The sequence below is a fragment of the Apiospora aurea genome (assembly GCF_038362705.1).
Source record: "Apiospora aurea strain CBS 24483 chromosome Unknown utg000003l_segment0_segment0, whole genome shotgun sequence".
NCBI classification, from domain to species: Eukaryota; Fungi; Ascomycota; class Sordariomycetes; order Amphisphaeriales; family Apiosporaceae; genus Apiospora; species Apiospora aurea.
In genome coordinates this window covers 1,462,775-1,482,735 of record NW_027117390.1, presented here as the reverse complement: position 1 = coordinate 1,482,735, position 19,961 = coordinate 1,462,775, and the positions used below count along the sequence as shown (strand labels likewise).

The following is a 19,961-nucleotide window of genomic DNA, read 5'->3' as shown; positions in this document are numbered from 1 at the left end:
GAGTGAGTAGTAGGTACATGGAGAAAAATAACCAAAGCAAAGCAATGATGTTGGTCTCATAAAGAGGAAGAAACACTAAAAAGTTCATCACGAAAGATGCTGCATGTCCAAAAAAAGAAATTGCTTCCCGGCCGGGAATTGAACCCGGGTCTCGAGCGTTTATGACACTGAGTCCAATGACAAGCTCGCATACTGACCACTATACTACCGAGAATTGAACCTGTTGAACAGACTGGTAGATGTTTGATGAATGCCAGTGCTCTTACCAGCCCTCATATTGCTGAAAAGTCATTTAACTAGGGATCCACTTGGCGCTGCAAACTAGCACACCCACTCAGCAAGTTGACTGAGTGTGGCGACAACTCCTAGGTCTCCAAAAACAGGTACGGAGGTTGGCCACGAGTTATCTTCCTACATGTATTCGAGAACTGATAGCTGATCAGGCAGACTTACCCTGTACCCTGTCTAGCATCTTGGCCCTTCATCATCAAAGTCGAGTAACTGAGCGATACAGACACAGATGCCAGCATACACAAATGCTTACCACTGCCACACCTCATTCCTATTCTGGGTATCCTGCGCAGCGCATAGATACGAGCTGATGTTTCTGAAGCAAACAAATCGCAGTTGACCTGTTGAAGTATGTTCTTTTATTGGTTTGCCTTGCTAGCCATCAATGAAGTAGCCCAACCACTTTACACACCAGACCACCAATACGTCTCCTTGACCGTAAACGAACCCGTCACCGCCTTCTCCTTGCTGACCTCGCTGCTGTCACTGACGATAACCTCGTACTCGCCCTGTTCCACGCACCACTGATCGCGGTCCTCGTCCCAGTAGCCTGCCGCGTACTTGGCGTCGATGTCGATCGTCACCGTCTTGCTCTCGCCGGGCGCCAGCTCGACCTTGGCGAACCCCTTCATCTCCTTGACGGGCCGGTTGACCTTCGCCTTCTGCCTGGGCGACACATACGCCTGCGCCACCTCGGCGCCCTTGACGGCGCCCGTGTTCTTGACGGCGACGGACACGGTCAGTTTATTGTCCTTGTCGCTCACAGACAGGTCCGAGAAGGCGAAGGTGGTGTAGCTCAGGCCGTGGCCGAAGGGGAAGAGGACGGGGCGCTCGACGGATTCGTAGTAGCGGTACCCCATGTAGCTAAGATAGCTATCAGTAAAGATATATATGAAAGGATACCTGGAAAGTGAAGCACTTACATGTCTTCCCCGTAGAGAACGCGGCCGCCTTCGGTGCGGTAGTTGAGGTAGGCCGGGTTATCCTGCACCCGCACGGGGAAGCTCAAGCTGAGCTTGCCCGAGGGGTTGACGTCGCCGAACAGGACGTCGGCAATGGTGTTGCCCGTCTCGTTGCCGCCGTACCAGGCCTGGATGACGGAGCTGACATCCTTGATCCACGGCATCTCGACGGGCGTGCCGGACTGCATGGCGACCACGGTGTTGGGGTTCGCCTGGGCGACCGCCGCAATCAGGTCGTCGACGCCCGGCGGCAGCTTCATGTCGGCGCGGTCGTGGCCCTCGGTCTCCCAGTCGGCGTTGAGGCCTGCGCAGACAATGACTTGGTCGGCGTCCTTGGCCATCTCGGCGGCCCGGGCCATCTCGGCTTTGGGGTCGATCGCCTTGCACCCGCCGAGCCGGATGGCGCCGCCTCTAATAAGGACAGTCTCTCCCTGCAGCGAGGACGTGGGCGTGGACCCAAACTCGAGGCGGAAGTTGTAGGTTTGGCCCTTCTTCATCGGGTAGGAGCCCCGCTCCTCGATCGTCCCCGCGCCGAAGAAGGCGTCGCCCAGCGTCTGCTTGTCGGCATTGTTGATGACCAGCTCGTCATTGGCGTAGAGTTTGCCGGTCCCGCACACGACCAAACCTAACTCGTAGGCGCAGTCCTCCTCAGCTACCAAGGATCCCTCGAGCGTGGCGTAGAACAGATCCGACTTGAGGCCCGGGTGGTGGAAGTCGACGAGGAACGTGTCGGTCTTGACGAGCTCCAGCTCGTAGAAGGGCTCGCGGCCGGACACGTCGGGGGCGTCGTTGTACATGCGCATCGTCATGCCCGGGGCGCCGCTCTTGGACTTGACGGAGTAGCCGAGCGCCGGCAGCATCTTGTGGGAGTACTGGCCGACGGCGTAGGCGGGGGCGGACTCGAGCTTGGCGGAGATGCCGTCGAAGGGGGTGACGGCGTAGTAGCTCGCGAGGGAGGCGGAGCCGCCGCCGTGGTAGGTGGCGACCTTGGCGTTGGGGCCGATCACGACAGTCTATGTAGGGGGTTAGCGAGGCGAGCCACGAGGACTGCATGTTGGCTGATCTCTCACCTTCTTGTTCTTCTTGAGCGGAAGGACGTTGTTGTCGTTCTTGAGCAGGACGATGCCCTCATTGCCCACACGCCTTAACAGCGCGGCAGTCTCAGGGGTATCGTTCGTCTCTTCCGGGGCGTTCTCCGGGATGCCGTTGGCGTAACTCCTCTTCACGAACTCCAGCACGGTCCGGGCGCGTTCGTCGATGATGTGCTCTCCGACCTTGCCGGTAGAGGCGTTGAACTTGAGCATCTCGCCGCGGAATCTCGACGGGCCAGGCTACGTGTTTCATGTCAGCTTCCATCACCCACTCTCAGCATGTCCCTATTCAGTCACTGGGACACTTACCATCTCCAGATCGAGACCAGCCAGCGCACTCTCCGTCGTCGAGTACGTGCCCCACCAATCCGACATCACCAACCCCTCAAACCCCCACTCCCGCCTCAGCATCTTCTCCAGCAACTTCTCGCTCTCGCTGCAGTACGTCCCATTAACCCCATTGTACCCCCGTCATGAAAGCCGCGGGCTTAGCGTCGCGGACCGCGAGCTGGAACGGCAGCGCGTAGATCTCCCCGCAGCGCACGTTCCGTGATGATGGCGTGCACCGCGTTGCGCTTGTGCTCGTGGTCGTTGCAGACAAAGTGCTTGATCGTCGCCAAGACGCCGTCGGACTGGATCCCGTTCACCAACGCCGCGGCGCCCAGGCCGGCCAGGAAGGGGTCCTCGCCCAGCGACTCGAAGCCGCGGCCGCCGAGGGGGAGCGCTGCATGTTGATGGTCGGGCCGAGGATGACGTGGGCGCCTTTGGCGCGGGCTTCTTGGGCCATTAGCTTGCCGCATTCTTCCAGGAGTTCCAGGTTGCTGCGATCACTGTCAGTCGTCCGTCTCCCGAAACGGCCACGGCATAACTCACAAGGTAGCCCCCAAGCCTGTACCGCAGGGGAAGCAAGCCGCCTTGACACCGTTGAAGAACTTGGTGCCCCGCACGCCGTTCGGGCCGTCGCTGGTCCTGACTGAGGGGATGCCATGCTGGGGGATGGCTTTCGTATGCCACATGTCAATGCCTGCACGGAAGGTTGTTTGGTTAGCATGGGGGGGGACATAACAGGGAGCCAGAGCATTGGATTACCGGAAAGCAGGTCGACCTTGTCCGACAAGGTGAGCTTCTTCAGAAGCTCTTCCACGTTGATGTCGGCCATGCTGAAGGAGGGGCTCAACTTCGGTCAGTCTCTACGGTATTGAGCAAAAGGCAATGGCAGAGAGCAGGAATGGGAATGAGGATGGGCTGAAGTCAATTGAGAGCAGATATACTAGCTAAGAATCTTCAACGGCAATATGTCGGGCACCAACCATGTGTGACCAGTAGTAGTATGTCTGTTCCCTTGCATTAATGCAGTGTGCTCCAGGCCGTGTGTATGTCTGTCCAGGGTGTCGGTCGGAAGCGAGCAGTCTGTCAGTTATGATGTTGTCGTCTCGTCTTTGGACCCCCCCCCGTCCCCCCGTCCCCCCTTCGTCCAATGGTCCGGTTAATACGGCGGATCGTGCCACTTCCAGCGAATCTACAGACTGCAGCGCTGCCGGCCCGGGGTCGGCGCACCTGTGTGTCGCACATGGGATGGACGCGCAGCGCACGCCATGCCCATCATTTAGCCGACATTCAGCCTCCCTGAGCCGATGAATAGCCCCGGGACCCAGTTCGCAGCAGGCCGCCGGTGGGTCATTCTGGGCTCAGTAGGACTCGCGCGGAACTGGGAACTGGTTTATTCAGTTTGCAGTTTGCTTTCCTTGGAATTACCCAACATGCCAGTTCAGCAAAAGCCCCGCGGCCTCGCGGTCCGAGGGGCCTGTCCGGGTGGAGCAAAGTCACGCTGAAGCAGCGCGTTTTCTGCCGAGGTTTTGCCCCTCCAACTAATGGAAGAGGAGCAGAGGAGGGGCTGGCAGTGGCTGGCTGGGCCGGTGCTGCCCCCCCCACTGATTAGAGTCGGCAATGTGTCAGACCCTCCGCTTCGCGACTGGACGGTGTAACCTAACCTACAGCGTATTCGGATTGGCGCTTGGCTTTCTGTAGTTTGTTTGGTACCTTTCGACAGGGAACTCCGAGGCTATGTGACATACGGGCCTCGGTGTCTCGTCGTGCCTCTCTCCAGAGCAACAAAATCGATGTTCGGTCTATTGATATCTTGGGTCAATCGTGGAATAAGTACGCTAGAATTCTTTCTACTAGATCCGACGCCAAAAGCAGACTATCCTCGGCCCCACACGGCAACGTCACCAACTGATGGCTTTGCAAGGTGCCCAAGGCACTACATGGTGTAACGGAACTAGAGAGTTCTGTTAGCTTGGTTTTCTCCCGTTCGCTTTGGCAGAAGGAAGAGCCATATTGAAACTCACATAGATGTTCTCGAAATCGGTCGCGTCCTGCTCCCCCAGCTGTTTGCCGCGCTCGAGTCGCTCCTCCTCCGAGATGCCCAGTTCCTGCAGACGCTGCGCCCGGCGCTTGTTCCGCATGACCAGCAGGACGCGCCATACGACGATGAGCAGGAACTCCAAGCCGAAACAAACACCGCAGGCGGTGGTGCCAGGCACGTACCGGGGCTATTGCCACAGACGGATGTCAGTCGTTAACTTCTTCGTAACAACAGCTTAGCTTATATGAACGGGTAACCGGTGAACCTACCGCATCTTTGGCGAGGAAGATCTGGGACCCGACCATGTTACCAACGCAGTACCCGACAAACGTGAAGGACGAGGTGAGAGTCCGCTTTGTGCGGCCGGCAATGTTGGACGGGATCAGAGTCCAGGCCAGGAACATGCCGATGACGAACGGCACGGTCATGAAGTAACTACATACAGTCTATCAGTCATGCTGTTATCAAAGTGCCAAGATGGGATAGCAGAAACTCACCCTCCCCATTTCGTCCACTTGTATTGTGGTTCGTTGGGAAGAAGCGCCATGACGAGAAAGCCCACAAACGGAGGAATGACGGAGAACATCATGAAGTACCTGCACCCGTCAGCATGCTGTCCTGAAGTTAGACAAATACTCTTCGAAACCTACATGCGGAGGTTCTGCTTTCGGCTGGTCACGATGCCGATGAGGACGAACCACAGCACAGAAAAGACGCTGCGCGGGATGTCCAAGAGGATGACCTGAAGGTTCGCTATTTCTCACATTAGTACACTTGGCTGCTGCAGGGAGTAAGATAGATCCGGCACGACTTACTGAAACCGAAGCTCTGGTTCATGATGGAGCTGAACGTGGTAAGCCCACCGTTCGGGACGGACGAGAGAAACGCGTTCACGCCGGCGAACCAGAAGGTCGGGTCGGCCAAGCACTCCCGCGCCTGCTTCCACTTCCACCGCTTGATTCCCGTCTGGTCGTGCCCTGTGTTGTTGGACCGGATCCGCGCGTTGGCAATCTGCTTCTCGCGAGGCGACAACCAGCGGACCTCGGAAGGGGTGCCCAGAAGTAGCAAACACAGGCAGCCGACGGCGATGGTGAGGGCCCCGAGGAAGTAGCTCATGTAGCGCCAGACCTGGCGCTCGGGGTGCTGGTGCTGGATGGTGCCGATGCCGTACAGGATGAGGTGGGCGATGACGCCGAAGCCCGCGTTGGCGGACTGGAAGACCAGGGAGCGGGAGGCGTGCTCGCGGGTCGTGTACCAGCTGCCTATGACTAGGATGAAACCTGGCGAGATGCAGCACTTTATGGGGTCAAACAGTTGGCATATCATAACCGGGAAAGAAGGGTCCGAGACGCTGTTCTCACCTCAAAGACACCCTGGAGAGCTCTTAGCACGATCAGGTGCGTGAAGTTCTGGGTGAAGCCAATGGACAGCACAACGACGCCCCAGCAGATCATGTAGCACGAGAGTGTCCGCCCCATCTTGTATCGCTGCAGGAGGATATTGGATGGGAATTCAAATATCATATACGTGATGTAGAAGATTGTCGTAAGCCATGAGTCTAATTGCATAGTCAGCTTTGGGTACACAAAGGGGAAAGGTTAGGGGAGAAACCAAGCTCACACTGTTGACCAATGAGCCCGGTATCCTAAATGCTCTAGTCAGCATTGATTGTTCCTTGAGTCCAAAGCAGGATGCTAAGAACATACCTCCCGCAGTCCGAACGTGGCTTGGGTGCCGATGGACGTCTTGTCCGTCTGCTGGATGCCATAGCAGAGCCACATCAAAGGTAGGAGATACTTGTCGATCTTCCTCTTGAGCTTCTTGTACTCTTCCTCGGAATACTCCTCATGGACTAGGTCGGCAATGTTAGAACGAATGGCATCAAGCGGAGTTGATCTGGAGATGTTACACGAACCATTTTGCACTTCACCACCGATGACACTGGCCTTATCACTGGACCCTGTCTCCGTATGCTTCTCCGGGTCGACTTCGGAAGGTTTCGCATCCTCGAGGGTAGACTTCAATTCCGCGGGAAGCGTGGTGATGTCCGAGACTGTCGACATGGCTGCGTTGTACGGTGGCTCTATTCCACGAGCATGCAAGTTGCATCTAGTCGAGAGGGTTACAGCAGGAAGGTTTGGCAAGCCCGATACTTATATGTCACTAGGGACATGTTAAGCTCCCATGCTATTGGTATGGTGTGTGCCCAGAACGCCCCAAAGATGGACATTGATAGCGACACGGGTAGCAGCATGTCTCACTGCCGCATGAACCAACCCCCTCAACTCCAGATAACTTGGCCAAGCAGCTCGCCCACCTGAGCTCCTATACCTGCGGGGGTTGTCTTGTACGTAGGTGACCATCCTAACACCGATATTTCGAATAGCCTATTGCACCACTGTCCAGGTCGTTCGGAAAACGGCTCATGCTTATCTGCTATCGCGTCGTCTCATTGCCACCTCGAATTACAGCAGTATCACATACTTGAGATGCCAGCATAGAAGACGCCGGGCTTGCCCCCGGATGTCCCGCGCGGTGGCTGGAGCGGCAGTTGTCCGAAGGCAGATATGGTTGCCACGGGTCGATGGGACATGCCATTGGTGGGTTGGGCGTGGGTGTGTGATTGCCAAGTTCGAGGGTCTCCACCCACACACATCAAGGGTACGCCCCCTTATCAACCACCACGGCGATAATGGGCCGACAGCAAGTGATAAGGTCGCTACTTTGGCATAAATCAACTTAGAGCCATGATAGGAATACCCCGAATCTGGAAAGAGCTTGAACGTCTTGCCTGGTGTATGTGACTGCTAGTGCACTTCTTGGACGTCAGACCTAGTGAAGCTGCTGTCGCCAAGACTGTCGACGATGGAGACTGGGCGGCGCAGCACCTTAGCTTATCTTAGGAGAGATATCCCGCCAACATGGACCCAAGACATGGGGTAAATCTGCCAAGCATTGGTATCTCTCAAGTACATATGCATGCGCTATGCCTTGCGGGGGAAGAGCTACTCCTACAGACAAGTAGGTAGTTTCCTATATTATCAGGGGGGTCTGTAAGATCTTGCATGAACCGCAGGATATCCAGTACAAGAACGCGGAAAGTTTTGAATTATAGCCCCTGAATTGAGTGTGTGATTCAGATAGAAGGGAATCGTAACCATACCATACACCACAGCGGAACAACAAGCTACGGCCCATACCATCAATAGCTATGACGTGGAAGTACCGTCTTGTTACAGGGCCAAATTGCACATCTGGCAGATTCGCCGCGAAATAGCACCGTTAAAGGATCCGCTGGACATATACCCAGTGGGAGACCAGTCGATCCATGCCATCAGGGGGCGAGAAATACTTAACTCTCCCGCTAGTAGACGCAGTAGAACACGCTGACACAACGGCTTCCATGGCCATCGGTGTAGGCGTAGTGGTCGTCGTCGCGCTTGCAGGTGAAAGTGTGGTAGCCGTTGTTGAACGTGCCGGCGACAGAGCCGGTCGGCTGGCTCTCATCATTGGACGCAAGGCTCCAGGTGCCTGAGGTGCCGGTTGGGTAGGTGCAGTGGTTGAAGGAGTGCCAGTTGGGCGAGGCGACGCAGGTGTTGGAAGTACCGGGGAAGCTCTATATGGGCAGTGTAATCAGAAATCAGCCAGTTTTGGGGTTCCAAAAAAGGGGTCGTATCGACGGGGGCTGTTATGTGCTACAAAGAGTTCGCATGAACTTTTCGAAATAAAAACACTCGAGAGAAGTGGATAGACATGAGGCTGGAAATGGTCCCCACGCTGGCTTTACTGTCGTCGGCGTAGTAATTGACAACTTCGTAGTTGGCTGGCGAGCACTTGTCGAAGTGGACAACTTCCCTAGCTACTGCGGCGCAAAAGAGGGCAGCGATGGCTAACTTGGATAAGAGCATCTTGCAGAAGAAGTGGATGGCAGTTTCAGACGAAGAGGTAAATCTGGACAGTGACTGATTGTAGTGATTGATCTGTGTTTGACGTTGTGTTTGATGGCCAAGGAGAGAAGAGAGAGAGCATGGCTTTTATACAATTTTGGCCAACTCCAATATCTAAGATGGGGGTTCCCAACCCAGTGTCCCGATATGTTGTCTCCCCGCAGTGATAACAAGGTCTGTAGTCGTTATAGCTTGCGCAGCATCTTCTGCGCCTCTTTCCGCCATCGCTGCTACTTTGCGTAAATAATTGCAATGTGCATAGGCTGTGCAGAAGACCATATGACCGCTGATTGGGGGGTCCGTGAGGGCATGTAGACAACCTGCTTTCCAATAGCCTATGCAACTGCCATTGACACGCTGTGGAAAACGGAAATTGGGTTACGCATATGCATATGCGACCTGGCTATTGTTGGACCGCCACTTATAAAGACATCGTAAGTTTGGTAGGCACATGGCGTTGGGTTCAGCTCAGCAACCTGCACATATGGCCTACGAGTATGTGAAGGCAGCTTACATTTAATATATATACTCTGGAAGTAATACGAGACGCCACATTTGCAGCAACCCGTATTCACAAGGCCCATCCATCCACATATCCGGGCTGGAACGGCGGGTTGTTGATTCGAACTCGACGCCACGAAATGACGTGGTGCTTGGTCTGTCCATCTGAATAAACATGCGGTGCACCCCCCATCATATTCGGGATCCAGCGCGTCGTGAATATATATTACTAAAACAGACAATTCTTTCACATACGACCATATCCTGCTGAATACTAGGGATCCCGTCCGCTCTCCCATATATAAGCAGCAGAGAGCCGAATTAGTACTAGGGTCGGTGACGACCTGGGAATCCTCGGTGTTGTATGTTTTTGTCTTGTTTTTGATTCTTTTTGCCTCTCTGCTGTTCTGCTTCTGCTCTTCTCTTGTCCGTTTGCCATAAGATGCTTCTATTCAGCGGACCCCTGGTGATCTCTTGTATCAACCGTGGAGAGTCGGTCTCGAGGTGGGGGGATTTGCATGCCTCGAACACCATAACAACACACATACGAGACGGTCATTAATGCCACCGCGAACTGTCGACGAACTCGAACAAGATTCCACATAGTCAAATCTAAGCCCGAATATACGAGGCTCTCATGGTCCCAACCAGCCCAAAAGGACGGCGTGAGTACATCTCATCATTCCGATGTTGCAGAAATGAGGTCATGGAATCGTGAAACCGTCTGTCCAATTCGTATACAAATTGCAGCAAGCAAATTGTCCGCCAAGGGGAGTAAGCCGAGGTTTGATATAAGCTGTAGAGATGCATAGTGTGACCTCGGTAAATCTGGCTGCACGATGGGGTCATAGGACACATCGAAGTTGGGGTTGGAAGTTGGGGGTTGCGAAAGCGCCAATAGAGTGGCGTCGGCTGCCTGTATGTAGCAACATAATCCATCCCAAGGTGTCGTTCCATAGGCACGCTCTATCTCATCCGAAATAAGCTCAGTCATCGGGCGGGAAACGCACAACCAACCCCGCACGAGCAACAGCTGTAATAACTCGCGAACCCCTTTCCCCGATATCGACCTCCTGCTAAACACCTTCAACATCCAGTCACCATGGCGAACCCGAAACCATTCCAGGGAAAGGTGATTTGCATCACTGGCGCCGCGCAGGGCATTGGAAGAGCAACTGCCGAGTATCTTGCCGCCCGAGGCGCTACGCTGTCACTTTGTGACCTGTCGTTCGAGAAAGACGGCACTGTTGTGAATGGCAGCGATTCCGGGCTGGAAACAATGAATATGTATGCCGATGTCTGCGAACCTGAATCCATCAAGATCTGGATCGAAGCTACGGTCAAGAAGTTCGGGAGGCTCGATGGCTGTGTGAACAACGCCGGTAACAAACATATGATTTCCCGCTCAATTCCAATCATCAGGCGTGGTGTTGATCTCAAACTGACGTGATCGACTTCTCATCAGGCGTGGCCCCTAGGAAGATAGGGCCTATCACAGAGATGGGACTCGACGACTGGAACCGGGTCATCAATGTGAATCTCACGGGCGTGTTCAACTGCCTTAAGTACGAGATCAAGCATATTGTGGATGGAGGTAGCATCGTCAACATCGTAAGTCGATCCATACGTTCCCACACCATGGCTTTGCTGTAGCCGAATATGACCTTGCTAACAAAGGAATCAATGCGTGGCAGGCGAGCGTTGCCGGCTTGAAGGGTAACCCAAACCTCTCGTCCTACATCGCGTCGAAGCATGGCGTGGTAGGCCTGACCAAGGCGGCCGCGCACGAAGGCGCGGCACGAGAGATCCGAGTCAACGCCGTATGCCCGTAGGTTTGCCCTCCCATACACCATATTCATGAAGTCGGAGTAGTCAGTCACATCACTAACAGCGAATGATCTGGCAGATCTCCCATCCAAACCGCAATGCATACGCACCTCGAGAATGAAGGCCTGTACCCCAAGGGAGGCGCATCTAGATTGCTGCTCCCCAAGGTGGGAGCGCCGGAGGAGGTCGCTGCTTCTGTCGCCTTCTTTCTCAGCGACGAGACCAGGTTTCTCACCAATGTGCTTCACCCAGTCGACGGTGGATTTTCGGGATGATGGCTGTACAACCGAAAAACCATCTATCTGGCTGGCACGTCCATGTTGAAACGCAATAGGCATCTTAGATGCTACATAATTTCAGTAACAGTGCAAGTCGAACGTTGACAGAGTGTGAGACGCAATCAATAGACGAAACGCCTGGTCTGCTACCATATTTGCAGTATTGAGTAGCCAGTCTCCGAGATAGGAGCAACAGATGCAATGACAAATAGCAAGCACATGCACGTAATATATAGACGAGCACTGCTGACTGGCTGGGAACTTTCATGCCGGAAACGCGCAGTTGCACGTGGACCGGCTCGCTGTGATGGATGCCCATTTCACCTGAGGAACCCTGTCGTCCGAAGTCCCTCGTCTAAACTTCCTTTCGTCTAGTCCCCCCTTTTAGCAACAGCCGTGGTAGGCTTAATCGTCAAGGTAAATTTATTAGGCTAGATCATGTTAGTCATCAAGGTAAGGTGTTTTTAACGTTTTTGCTGAGGACGTCTCATCGTGGGGGTCAGCATCACTTTAACTCGACCGGCCTCACCAAGACGTCAATGATGGAAGATCGCAAAATGACGAGGGGGAGCGGTGATCTCTCCCCTCCCCTCCATGATCTCAAGCACGAATTGCCCGATTCTGCCGATGTCCGGACTCCGGCCAGAAGCGGGGGACAGTGGGCGAGCGCCAATCAAGGGCGCCCATCAGTGTGACCCCGAGTTCAACAGGGAAGAGAAGAGAAGACCCCGAGAATGGCATGAAGTCGCGGGGAAACATATCAACTGAAGTATATGCCATTCCAACCGAAGAAACCATAATTTTGCCTTTATTTTCTTGCCTGTGATGATTTGTTGATGTTTGTCCCTCTGTCTCATTTGGTGTGTCAAGATCTGCGCCGCCGGACATCCGAGACAGGATCGAGTATCTCGATCGAACATTTCCCAAAGAGGAATGACTGAGTGGTGACGTTGCAATCGGGATCGGACTCAAGTACGCCCTTTTCTCGCCGACACGTCAACCAAATTGACGACATTTCTTTTTATTTTCTTCATGCAATGCGCTATGGGCCAAGAGAAAGAATCCCGTACGGAGGAGTCTCATGCGCATCGTCATCACATGGGACTTTCAGGGGTCACAGAAGAAGAGGCAAAGGATGCTATCACAAGCCAATCTCCGGACCGGCGCCCGTCAGAATCGTCAATCGCCCACACCAGTGAGAATGGTGCCAGAAAGAGGAGCATCTGGACGCTCATCGACTTCTGGAAGCCTCAAAGATGCCGCTACGATCCCGGCAACCCACCACAATTCACGCTGGCGACGAACATCCTACTTGGCTTCGTAAGTGCATGACGTTCCGTTCATCCACCCAGGGGTGTGTGTGCATGGTGTGCAGGCTAACAAGCTACGACCAAAAAGGCCGGGACATTCACCGTGGCAAATCTCTACTACCCACAGCCCATCCTGAACCTCATCGCTGAAGAGTTCGATGTGAGCTATGAACGTTCCTCTTTGGTCGCGACCCTGAGCCAAGGCGGCTACGCGGTGGGCTTGCTGTTGGTCTGCCCCTTGGGCGACAAAGTCCCGAGGAGGCCGTTCGTGCTCCTGTTGGTATTTCTCACGGCCACGGTGGTAAGTATTATGCTTATTATGAGGGAAAATGACATTTCTGACTCTTGCAGTGGCTCGGACTGTGCCTTACCAAGAACTTCCACGTTTTCATCGCTCTTTCGTTCATCTGTGGAGTTGGGTAAGTCAACACGGGCGATCGGAGAGTGCCTCAAGATCTATGCTGATGTTTTCTCTAGCACGGTGACGCCTCAGATCATGCTGCCCCTCGTCGGTGATCTGGCGGCGCCAGAGAAACGGGCTGCTTCGTTGTCGGTCGTTGTCTCTGGGCTGGCCATGGGACTTCTCATAGCCCGCGTTCTCTCCGGAATCGTCGCCAACTACACCGCATGGCGCAATATCTACTGGCTGGCTTTCGGTGCCCAGTACACCGTGCTCATCCTACTGTTCCTGTTTCTGCCCGATTACCCGGCCAAGGACGCGAAACTGCCGTACTTCCGCCTACTCTCGGACATTGCCAAGATGGTCGTCACCGAGCCGCTCCTGCTGCAAGCGTGCCTGAGCGGCTTCCTCCTGAGCGCCGCCTTCACCTCGTTCTGGACCACCCTGACCTTCCTGCTGGCCTCGCCCCCGTACTCGTACTCCTCGCTCGAGATCGGGCTCTTCGCCTTCATCGGTATCGCCGTCATCGCCCTGGGGCCGCTCTGGTCGCGCCTCATCACGGACCGGTTCGTGCCGCTGTTCTCCGTCGTGCTGGGCCTGTCGTTTGAGTTCGCGGGGCTCCTGGTGGGCACCTTCATCGGCAGCTTCAGCATCGCGGGCCCCATCGTCCAGGCCATCACCATGGACACGGGCGCCAACTTTGCGCACACGGCGAACCGGTCCAATGTCTACAACTTGGACCCCAAGGCGCGGAACCGGGTTAATACGGCCTACATGGTGTTCTGCTTCGCCGGCCAGTAAGTTTCCAGGCCTCGATCATTTGTTTTTTCCACTTTTTTTAGAAAGAAAAAGAAAAGAAAAAGAAAGAGAAAAAGAGCAAGACATGTTCTATTGCGTGCCAAAACGAAACCATCACCATTCACTAACTTGAGCATTGCAGACTGACAGGAACTGCCGTGGGTAATCGTCTGTACGCACGCGGAGGGTGGGTCTGGAGCGGTGGCTGCAACAGTAAGTACTCGTATGGTGGCGATGGTAGACCTAACAATCACGGCTGCCACTGACTAACTAACCAGTCGCGTTCATCGGCGCGGCCGTTCTGATTTGCTTTGCCCGAGGGCCCCGGGAATCCGGTTGGCTGGGCTGGCGCGGCGGGTGGAACATCAGACGGGATATCAAGCCAACTCCCAACTCGGGCGCGCAACCGCCGAGCCATGGCTCGGACACCGAGACGGCAGTCGAGGCGGCGGGATCAAGCCAGGAAGAGGAGTTGCCTGTAGGCGGCAGCCATGATGTGCCCAAGAGAGAATGGGCCAATATGACTGGAAGGTGATGGACGAGCCCAGGGTTAGAAATGGAGACCACCGGCATGTCCAAGAAGAAGAAGGCAAGGCAGGCGCCATCCATCCCCGCCTGGACCACATCTTCAAGTGGAATCAGATTCTCCCGTCCTTCTTCAACATGGATGACAGTTGCAGGTACAGTCGGAAACATGCATCGATTAGGCTTGACTACCGCCGTTTGTTCCTTGTCCCGTTTGCAGCCCCCTGTTGTCAGTTCCGTTGTGCAGCCGTCCTTTGTCGTGTGTCTGGAGGCCACGCCACCATCCCATGTTCGTCATTCAGTTTCTGTCCGTAACAAAGGCGATTCCCATTCCAGCAGCAAACATTGTCTGCAGAACCCAATAACTATACACAAAGAGGTATTGTGACATTTGTCTGAAACGATGTTGCTCCTTTTCTTTTCGAGTCCTCGTGTCAGGAGTCTGTGACACCATTTGGAAAGTCCGCCTGTCCACGCGCATTCATTCGAAACAGGCTGCAGCTCACAGCTATTTTTCTTGTCGACAAGTCACGATATTTCGGGCTTAACAAATACGTTCCAAGTACTTGCCATTCTGTCTCAAGACCTGCATCATGTCGGCCCCCGGCGCAAGTTTTCCTCCTAGATTCAGGCCCGGCAGCGGCGGAACCAACCAGGGAGCATCCGGAGGAGGGAGCCAAGCGAGTCAAGCGAGTCAAGCGAGTCAAGCGAGTCAAGCGAGTCAAGCGGGCGCCTCCAACAATATGTCGCTGTGGCCTCAGTCTCCTTGGTCAGAAAGGTTTGATATCCGCGACGTGCCGTTCGACTTCGGCGATGGCCTGAGCCACTCCGGGCGCGCACCGGAATTTCCAAGGTTGGACGCACTGAACTACCATGACCTCCCCTCTCAACGGCCCGTGGCTATGCCGGACGACCAAGGCCTAGACAAGCTATTCCACACCGAGAAATGGCAGGAATCCAAGTTGCATGGCCAGAGGTCGTGGCAAGTTGGAGCCATCAAGTAAGTATCACCGCCGATAGCCCTTGGGCGACGACCAGCACCCCCCTCCCCCCCACCTTCTTCTCGCTCCACAGCATGTGGACTGCTGCATCTGACCTGGAGTGTCCTAGTGAGTATATGGCCCACCTGCCATACCATGGCGGGCATTCGGCCAACTACGATCACGGACAGAACTATGCAGATTATCAGAGTCATCTGTTCACAGTCGACGAGTCAAGATGGTTTAACTTCCTCAGGAGGGACAATTGGTTCGATTTGGAGCAGAAACCTTACGTCAACGAGACGAGGCCCCATATCCAACAATGGACGGTGAAGGATCCTAGGATCTGGTCCGAAATGATTATCTTGATTGAATTCGCCTACAGGGTGCTAGATCAGCTCATCAGAGAAAGGGATCAGTGGTAAGCAGTTCCCGCCAAGGCCACGACCCTCCGGCGGCGTCAACTAAGTTTTGGATTATGTATTGACTCGTAACGTGCTTCTAGGCTGGATACACTGTTGTTCGGGGACATGGTCAACCTGGACGGAAGCCCAATCCCTGCCTCGGTCAGTACCGAGCCAGGAAAATATGCTTTAAGGGAACGGTCCCCGCTCAGCCGGCCCGGTCCAGGCGCATATGAGGTCGCCGCGCGGGCAAGACTCGAATACCTTACCCGCTTTGCCTCGTTTTCTTTTACCGACGAGTGGGACGAAGAAGAAGCCGACGTGTCAGCCAGGGGGTTGACCACAACTGTGGACGATCCGTCCCGGCGGGGTGAAATAGGCTATGTCCAAAGCTCTCTTGTGCTTCTACACGCCCCGTTTCTCCGTGGTTTATGTGAAGATGCACCGCCTGCACTGACACCTGCAGAGGCTAGCCTCAGCAGACATGATAATGCCATCACGGTAAGGAAATGCCCCCTCCGCCATTTCGACTCTCGAAACTAACGCGTTGGGATGCATTGCAGTTACTACACGAAATCATGGTATGGCCTGAACCACCGTCTAGTCTAGACTTTTACACATTATTGACGCGAACTACAGCATGCCATCACCATTCAGCGCCGTTATGAAAGGTGGATTACTTCTCCCGGTGAGGAACCGGTAAGAGTGCTATGCCAATCTTGGACATGCTAGGTTAGCTAACAAATAATCGAACAACAGTACCTAGGGGAAGAGCAAATGGCCGAGATGGGCATCTCTTTTGAACGACACTTGGATGGAGGGGCCACACACCACGTGGGTAACCACAGCCGCTGGACATTGACGCCGGGCCGGACCAACCGGGAGAGGTTGCAGGTGTTGTGTCTCGGCGATGAGAATGTAGTCCTTCCCCTCTGGAATTACAGCCAAGTACCGAGAGATGCATTGGATTTGGGATTCCTCCAGAAGCGATACCCCGTCAATTTCGTTTGGCACATGCCTCCGTTCTTCGCTTCCCTTCTATTCACGGACCAGTACTGGAACGACGTGGTAGCGAAGAAAGGTCGCAATGCCCTCAAGCCGCCCGCGGTTTGCTACACGCCCATTATTCGCATGGATGCCAATGGGAAATCGCACACCTATGCCGCACAGCTGTCGCACATGGCACCTGCCGTGGATGAGCTCCGAGGGCCGTTGCAGAAGGTTCGTGCTGCGTGGCAGGATCGGAACACGCAGATGGCACAGCTTCGCCCCTGGTTTTCCGGCGAGCGCGCTGAATGGCAGAAGAGCCTTTGGGGTTGGTCTGGGATGCGTGCGATGATCCAGTTGTTCCGCAGCCACCACGCCCAAAGAAATCTCCGAGGCTGCCATGAAGCGTTGAGGTACATCATGGATGCCTCCTCCTATATCATGCTGAATCCCGGCGACCCAATCTACGCAACAGAACGAATGTCCTACAGACCTTACTATGTGTTATCCATCCTCATGGCGGCATCGCTTCCCCTTGAGGACGTTCCCGAGGAACTTCCCGTCGATATCTTACGAAACCATTCCACAACGCAGTTGGCAAACTGGAAGACGGCCACGAAGGTAGTAACGCGAAATATAGAAAGGAGCCGTGTCAGAATCCCGCTGATGGGCATCCCTGGCAATTCTGCTCCACGGCACCAGCTGGACTACCTCACTTTCGCATTGTCTCAACTTGGGAAAGGCAACCCCACACCAAAGCCGTGGAGAGATGCAATCCTTAACTGTTACCGACATCTGTACCAGCAACGCACAAATCCGTCCATGTACACGTGGGACTGGGCCGAATTCACCTTCGACGTCCCTGCCTACAGCCGCAGTGCCGCCTACGTCATAGCCACTCTAGTATTCAATCACCCGAACCCGGGGTATCCCACGCTCTCGCCCGACAGGATAGTACTCCCCTTTCCCAGGGAAGGGATATGGCGCAGTCCGAAAATACCAGCACAGGAGCCAGGGCCGAAGCCGCCGCCCCGCGTCTACACAGCAAGCGAGATCGCGGCCAACAACTGGATCATTGTGCCCACCTCGAACAATGTACCGGAGGTCTGGGATCCCACTGGCGTTGCGAACGGAGTTCACGGCTCAGGCGTGGCGGCCCACAACTTGCTACTCGACATGAGACATTGCGGCAGGGTGCTAAAAGGGGACGCCGATCCAGCTGCGAGAGCCTTTCGTCGGGAGCTCAAGAGCGATCCGGATCGACACATGGGGCAGTTGCTGGTTTGGTACTTGGAGAGCGAGGTTCTGGAGTTGGACGGCGCTCTCTCTAGGGACCATCTCAAGATGGATGAGGATGAATGGGTCTATGATATCACCAGTAGGTTCTATCCATCCCAGCTTGTAACTGACGTTCAATCATTCTGGGGGAAAGTAACTGGCTTGCTGACCGGCTCGATCTTGTGACACAGAGTTCTTGGCCAATGCTACCGACGATGAAAAGAGGGCCGTACTGAGCGACCATCCCACAGACCCGGGATACTTGGACGGAAACCAAATCTCGCAGGAACTCTGGCGGAAGCTCAATCGCTATATTTGCGGTGCTCTCCGGCCTGATATTGCCGCGCCGATAACGTCGATGGCCGATGCGCCTCAACTGCTTACATTGAGTGAGCTTCGAGCATACGACAACCCAGAAAGTGGTGCTTACATTGCTATCGACGAGTTTATATATGATATAACTAGTACTTGGCCCTCCGCCTTATTTTCCCGATATTCAGTTGGTGTAAATCGACGATTAGCTAACACGATCCTTCTTCACATTACTAGACTACATCGATCACCATCCCACCCCCTCCACGATGCTGGCCCGGCTGGCCGGCCATGACGCGACGAAGGAGTTCTACCAGTACCACCCTGGGGGGGTCGCGTCGCTCAAGCTGTTCCTCGAGGGCCACACGATCGCGCGGGTGGGCCGGCTGCTGCCCGAGTGGGACGGGCGGACGATCCGGGCGGACGAGTTTGCGCTCCACGAGTACGTTTACAAAGTGGACGCAACGTACCAGGGCAGCTACGCGGGGCAGGACATGACGAGCACCTTCGTCGGCACGGGCTACTCGCCCTACAAGCCGGACCTCCTGAAGGTCCACCTTAAGAGCTCCGAACTGGCCGTGGCCAAGCGGGGGCCGTCGCAGAACCCGGCGTCGCTCCGGGTCACGCGCGCGGAGCTGCAGGCGCATAATGATGCCAACGGGGGCCAGGGCGCGTGGGTGGCCGTGTCGGAGTCGGGTATGGTGTACGATGTCACGAGTGAGTGCTTCTACTTGTTTATCTTATCCTGGTGCTACGCACTCTCCCCCCCTCGCAACATATCAACCCGTCCCCCTCCTTTTTTTTCTTCGTGTTTTCTTTTTGTTCGGCTTCTGGCAATGTGTAACCCGTTATGACAAGGGACTGGAGTTTGCTAACCAAAATATGCATTACACAGGTGTCATCAGACATCCCGAGTATTTCGAAGATATCCCCGCGGATTTGGAGAGCTGTGTAGGCGGCGAGATAACCGGAGCTGCGATGTGGATGGGGATGCATGTACCGCATAGAAATCAAGGAGTTCTCGGTCCATGATTGATAGATGGATGACGGGCCACTATAGAAAATCACAAATTTGGGGATTCGATGTGAATGTCATTCTTATATGCAATTACTATATGCGTGCCGTGCTTATACTCACCAACTTATGTATTCTCAAGAGCTGCCTGGGCACAAACACCGTGCCACACACCGTACCAAATGCGTGCGTCGAAGCTGCTCTCCACACCGGCGCTGCCAGCCATATATACCAACGCCGGCGCAGGTTAGGTAGCAGCGGTGTAGGTGGTGTGGCAGGGACGGTGTGTATGGTACGATTCTTCTTCGCCTGTACTTGGATTCGATGCCCCCCAAAAAAAAAAAGAATCGTGCCATGTGTGCATTTGCCAGCTGGTGGGCAGTACTCGTGGCAATGCGCTCAATCCAGATGTTGGGATACTGTCATGTGTTGCACTTTGAAGATGTAACAACATTTGGTTTCCATCTCGGGGCTGAATTGGGCATTCTGAACTTTGGATCACTTTGGCCGCAGAGAAGCGAGGAGAAAAGAGGCGCTAGCTACCCAAGGAGAATTGAGACAAGCCAAAAAAAGCGAAAAGTTAAAAACAGAATAGGAGGAATACGAAAGAGCAAGATGTTGCTTGCATGACGAACGATATTGGCCTTGGACGTTGTATGACGCCCATGTCATGGTCATAGACAGCGG

At 54.6% G+C, this 19,961-nt stretch overlaps 6 protein-coding genes across 6 annotated transcripts; 3 read left to right on the top strand and 3 right to left on the bottom strand.

The window, feature by feature from the left end:
- Window positions 1-695: 695 nt before the first annotated feature.
- Window positions 696-3,503, bottom strand: PG986_004313 (beta-glucosidase I; the record flags this gene model as incomplete). Its single annotated transcript, XM_066840535.1, has 8 exons — window positions 696-1,155; window positions 1,215-2,266; window positions 2,324-2,584; window positions 2,654-2,776; window positions 2,860-3,039; window positions 3,099-3,165; window positions 3,218-3,368; window positions 3,434-3,503. 8 exons carry the CDS (start codon window positions 3,501-3,503, stop codon window positions 696-698), a joined length of 2,364 nt encoding a protein of 787 aa, XP_066703162.1.
- A 1,104-nt stretch (window positions 3,504-4,607) lies between these two features.
- PG986_004312 (transporter) lies at window positions 4,608-6,775 on the bottom strand (the record flags this gene model as incomplete). The annotated part of the gene is made up of 10 exons (XM_066840534.1): window positions 4,608-4,625; window positions 4,696-4,899; window positions 4,982-5,147; window positions 5,210-5,308; window positions 5,363-5,465; window positions 5,528-6,008; window positions 6,074-6,270; window positions 6,333-6,357; window positions 6,419-6,564; window positions 6,628-6,775. 10 exons carry the CDS (start codon window positions 6,773-6,775, stop codon window positions 4,608-4,610), a joined length of 1,587 nt encoding a protein of 528 aa, XP_066703161.1.
- Window positions 6,776-8,076: 1,301 nt separating this feature from the next.
- Window positions 8,077-8,620, bottom strand: PG986_004311 (uncharacterized protein; the record flags this gene model as incomplete). The annotated part of the gene is made up of 2 exons (XM_066840533.1): window positions 8,077-8,328; window positions 8,489-8,620. The coding sequence occupies 2 exons, from the start codon at window positions 8,618-8,620 to the stop codon at window positions 8,077-8,079; spliced, it is 384 nt and encodes a 127-aa protein (XP_066703160.1).
- Window positions 8,621-10,262: 1,642 nt separating this feature from the next.
- On the top strand, window positions 10,263-11,262 carry PG986_004310 (uncharacterized protein; the record flags this gene model as incomplete). Its single annotated transcript, XM_066840532.1, has 4 exons — window positions 10,263-10,542; window positions 10,626-10,771; window positions 10,855-10,988; window positions 11,067-11,262. The coding sequence occupies 4 exons, from the start codon at window positions 10,263-10,265 to the stop codon at window positions 11,260-11,262; spliced, it is 756 nt and encodes a 251-aa protein (XP_066703159.1).
- Window positions 11,263-12,309: 1,047 nt separating this feature from the next.
- PG986_004309 (uncharacterized protein) lies at window positions 12,310-14,308 on the top strand (the record flags this gene model as incomplete). The annotated part of the gene is made up of 6 exons (XM_066840531.1): window positions 12,310-12,585; window positions 12,664-12,876; window positions 12,927-12,994; window positions 13,053-13,772; window positions 13,916-13,986; window positions 14,052-14,308. The coding sequence occupies 6 exons, from the start codon at window positions 12,310-12,312 to the stop codon at window positions 14,306-14,308; spliced, it is 1,605 nt and encodes a 534-aa protein (XP_066703158.1).
- Window positions 14,309-15,041: 733 nt separating this feature from the next.
- PG986_004308 (uncharacterized protein) lies at window positions 15,042-19,291 on the top strand (the record flags this gene model as incomplete). The annotated part of the gene is made up of 8 exons (XM_066840530.1): window positions 15,042-15,298; window positions 15,409-15,699; window positions 15,784-16,183; window positions 16,322-16,381; window positions 16,442-18,047; window positions 18,139-18,411; window positions 18,497-18,976; window positions 19,155-19,291. The coding sequence occupies 8 exons, from the start codon at window positions 15,042-15,044 to the stop codon at window positions 19,289-19,291; spliced, it is 3,504 nt and encodes a 1,167-aa protein (XP_066703157.1).
- Window positions 19,292-19,961: the final 670 nt, after the last annotated feature.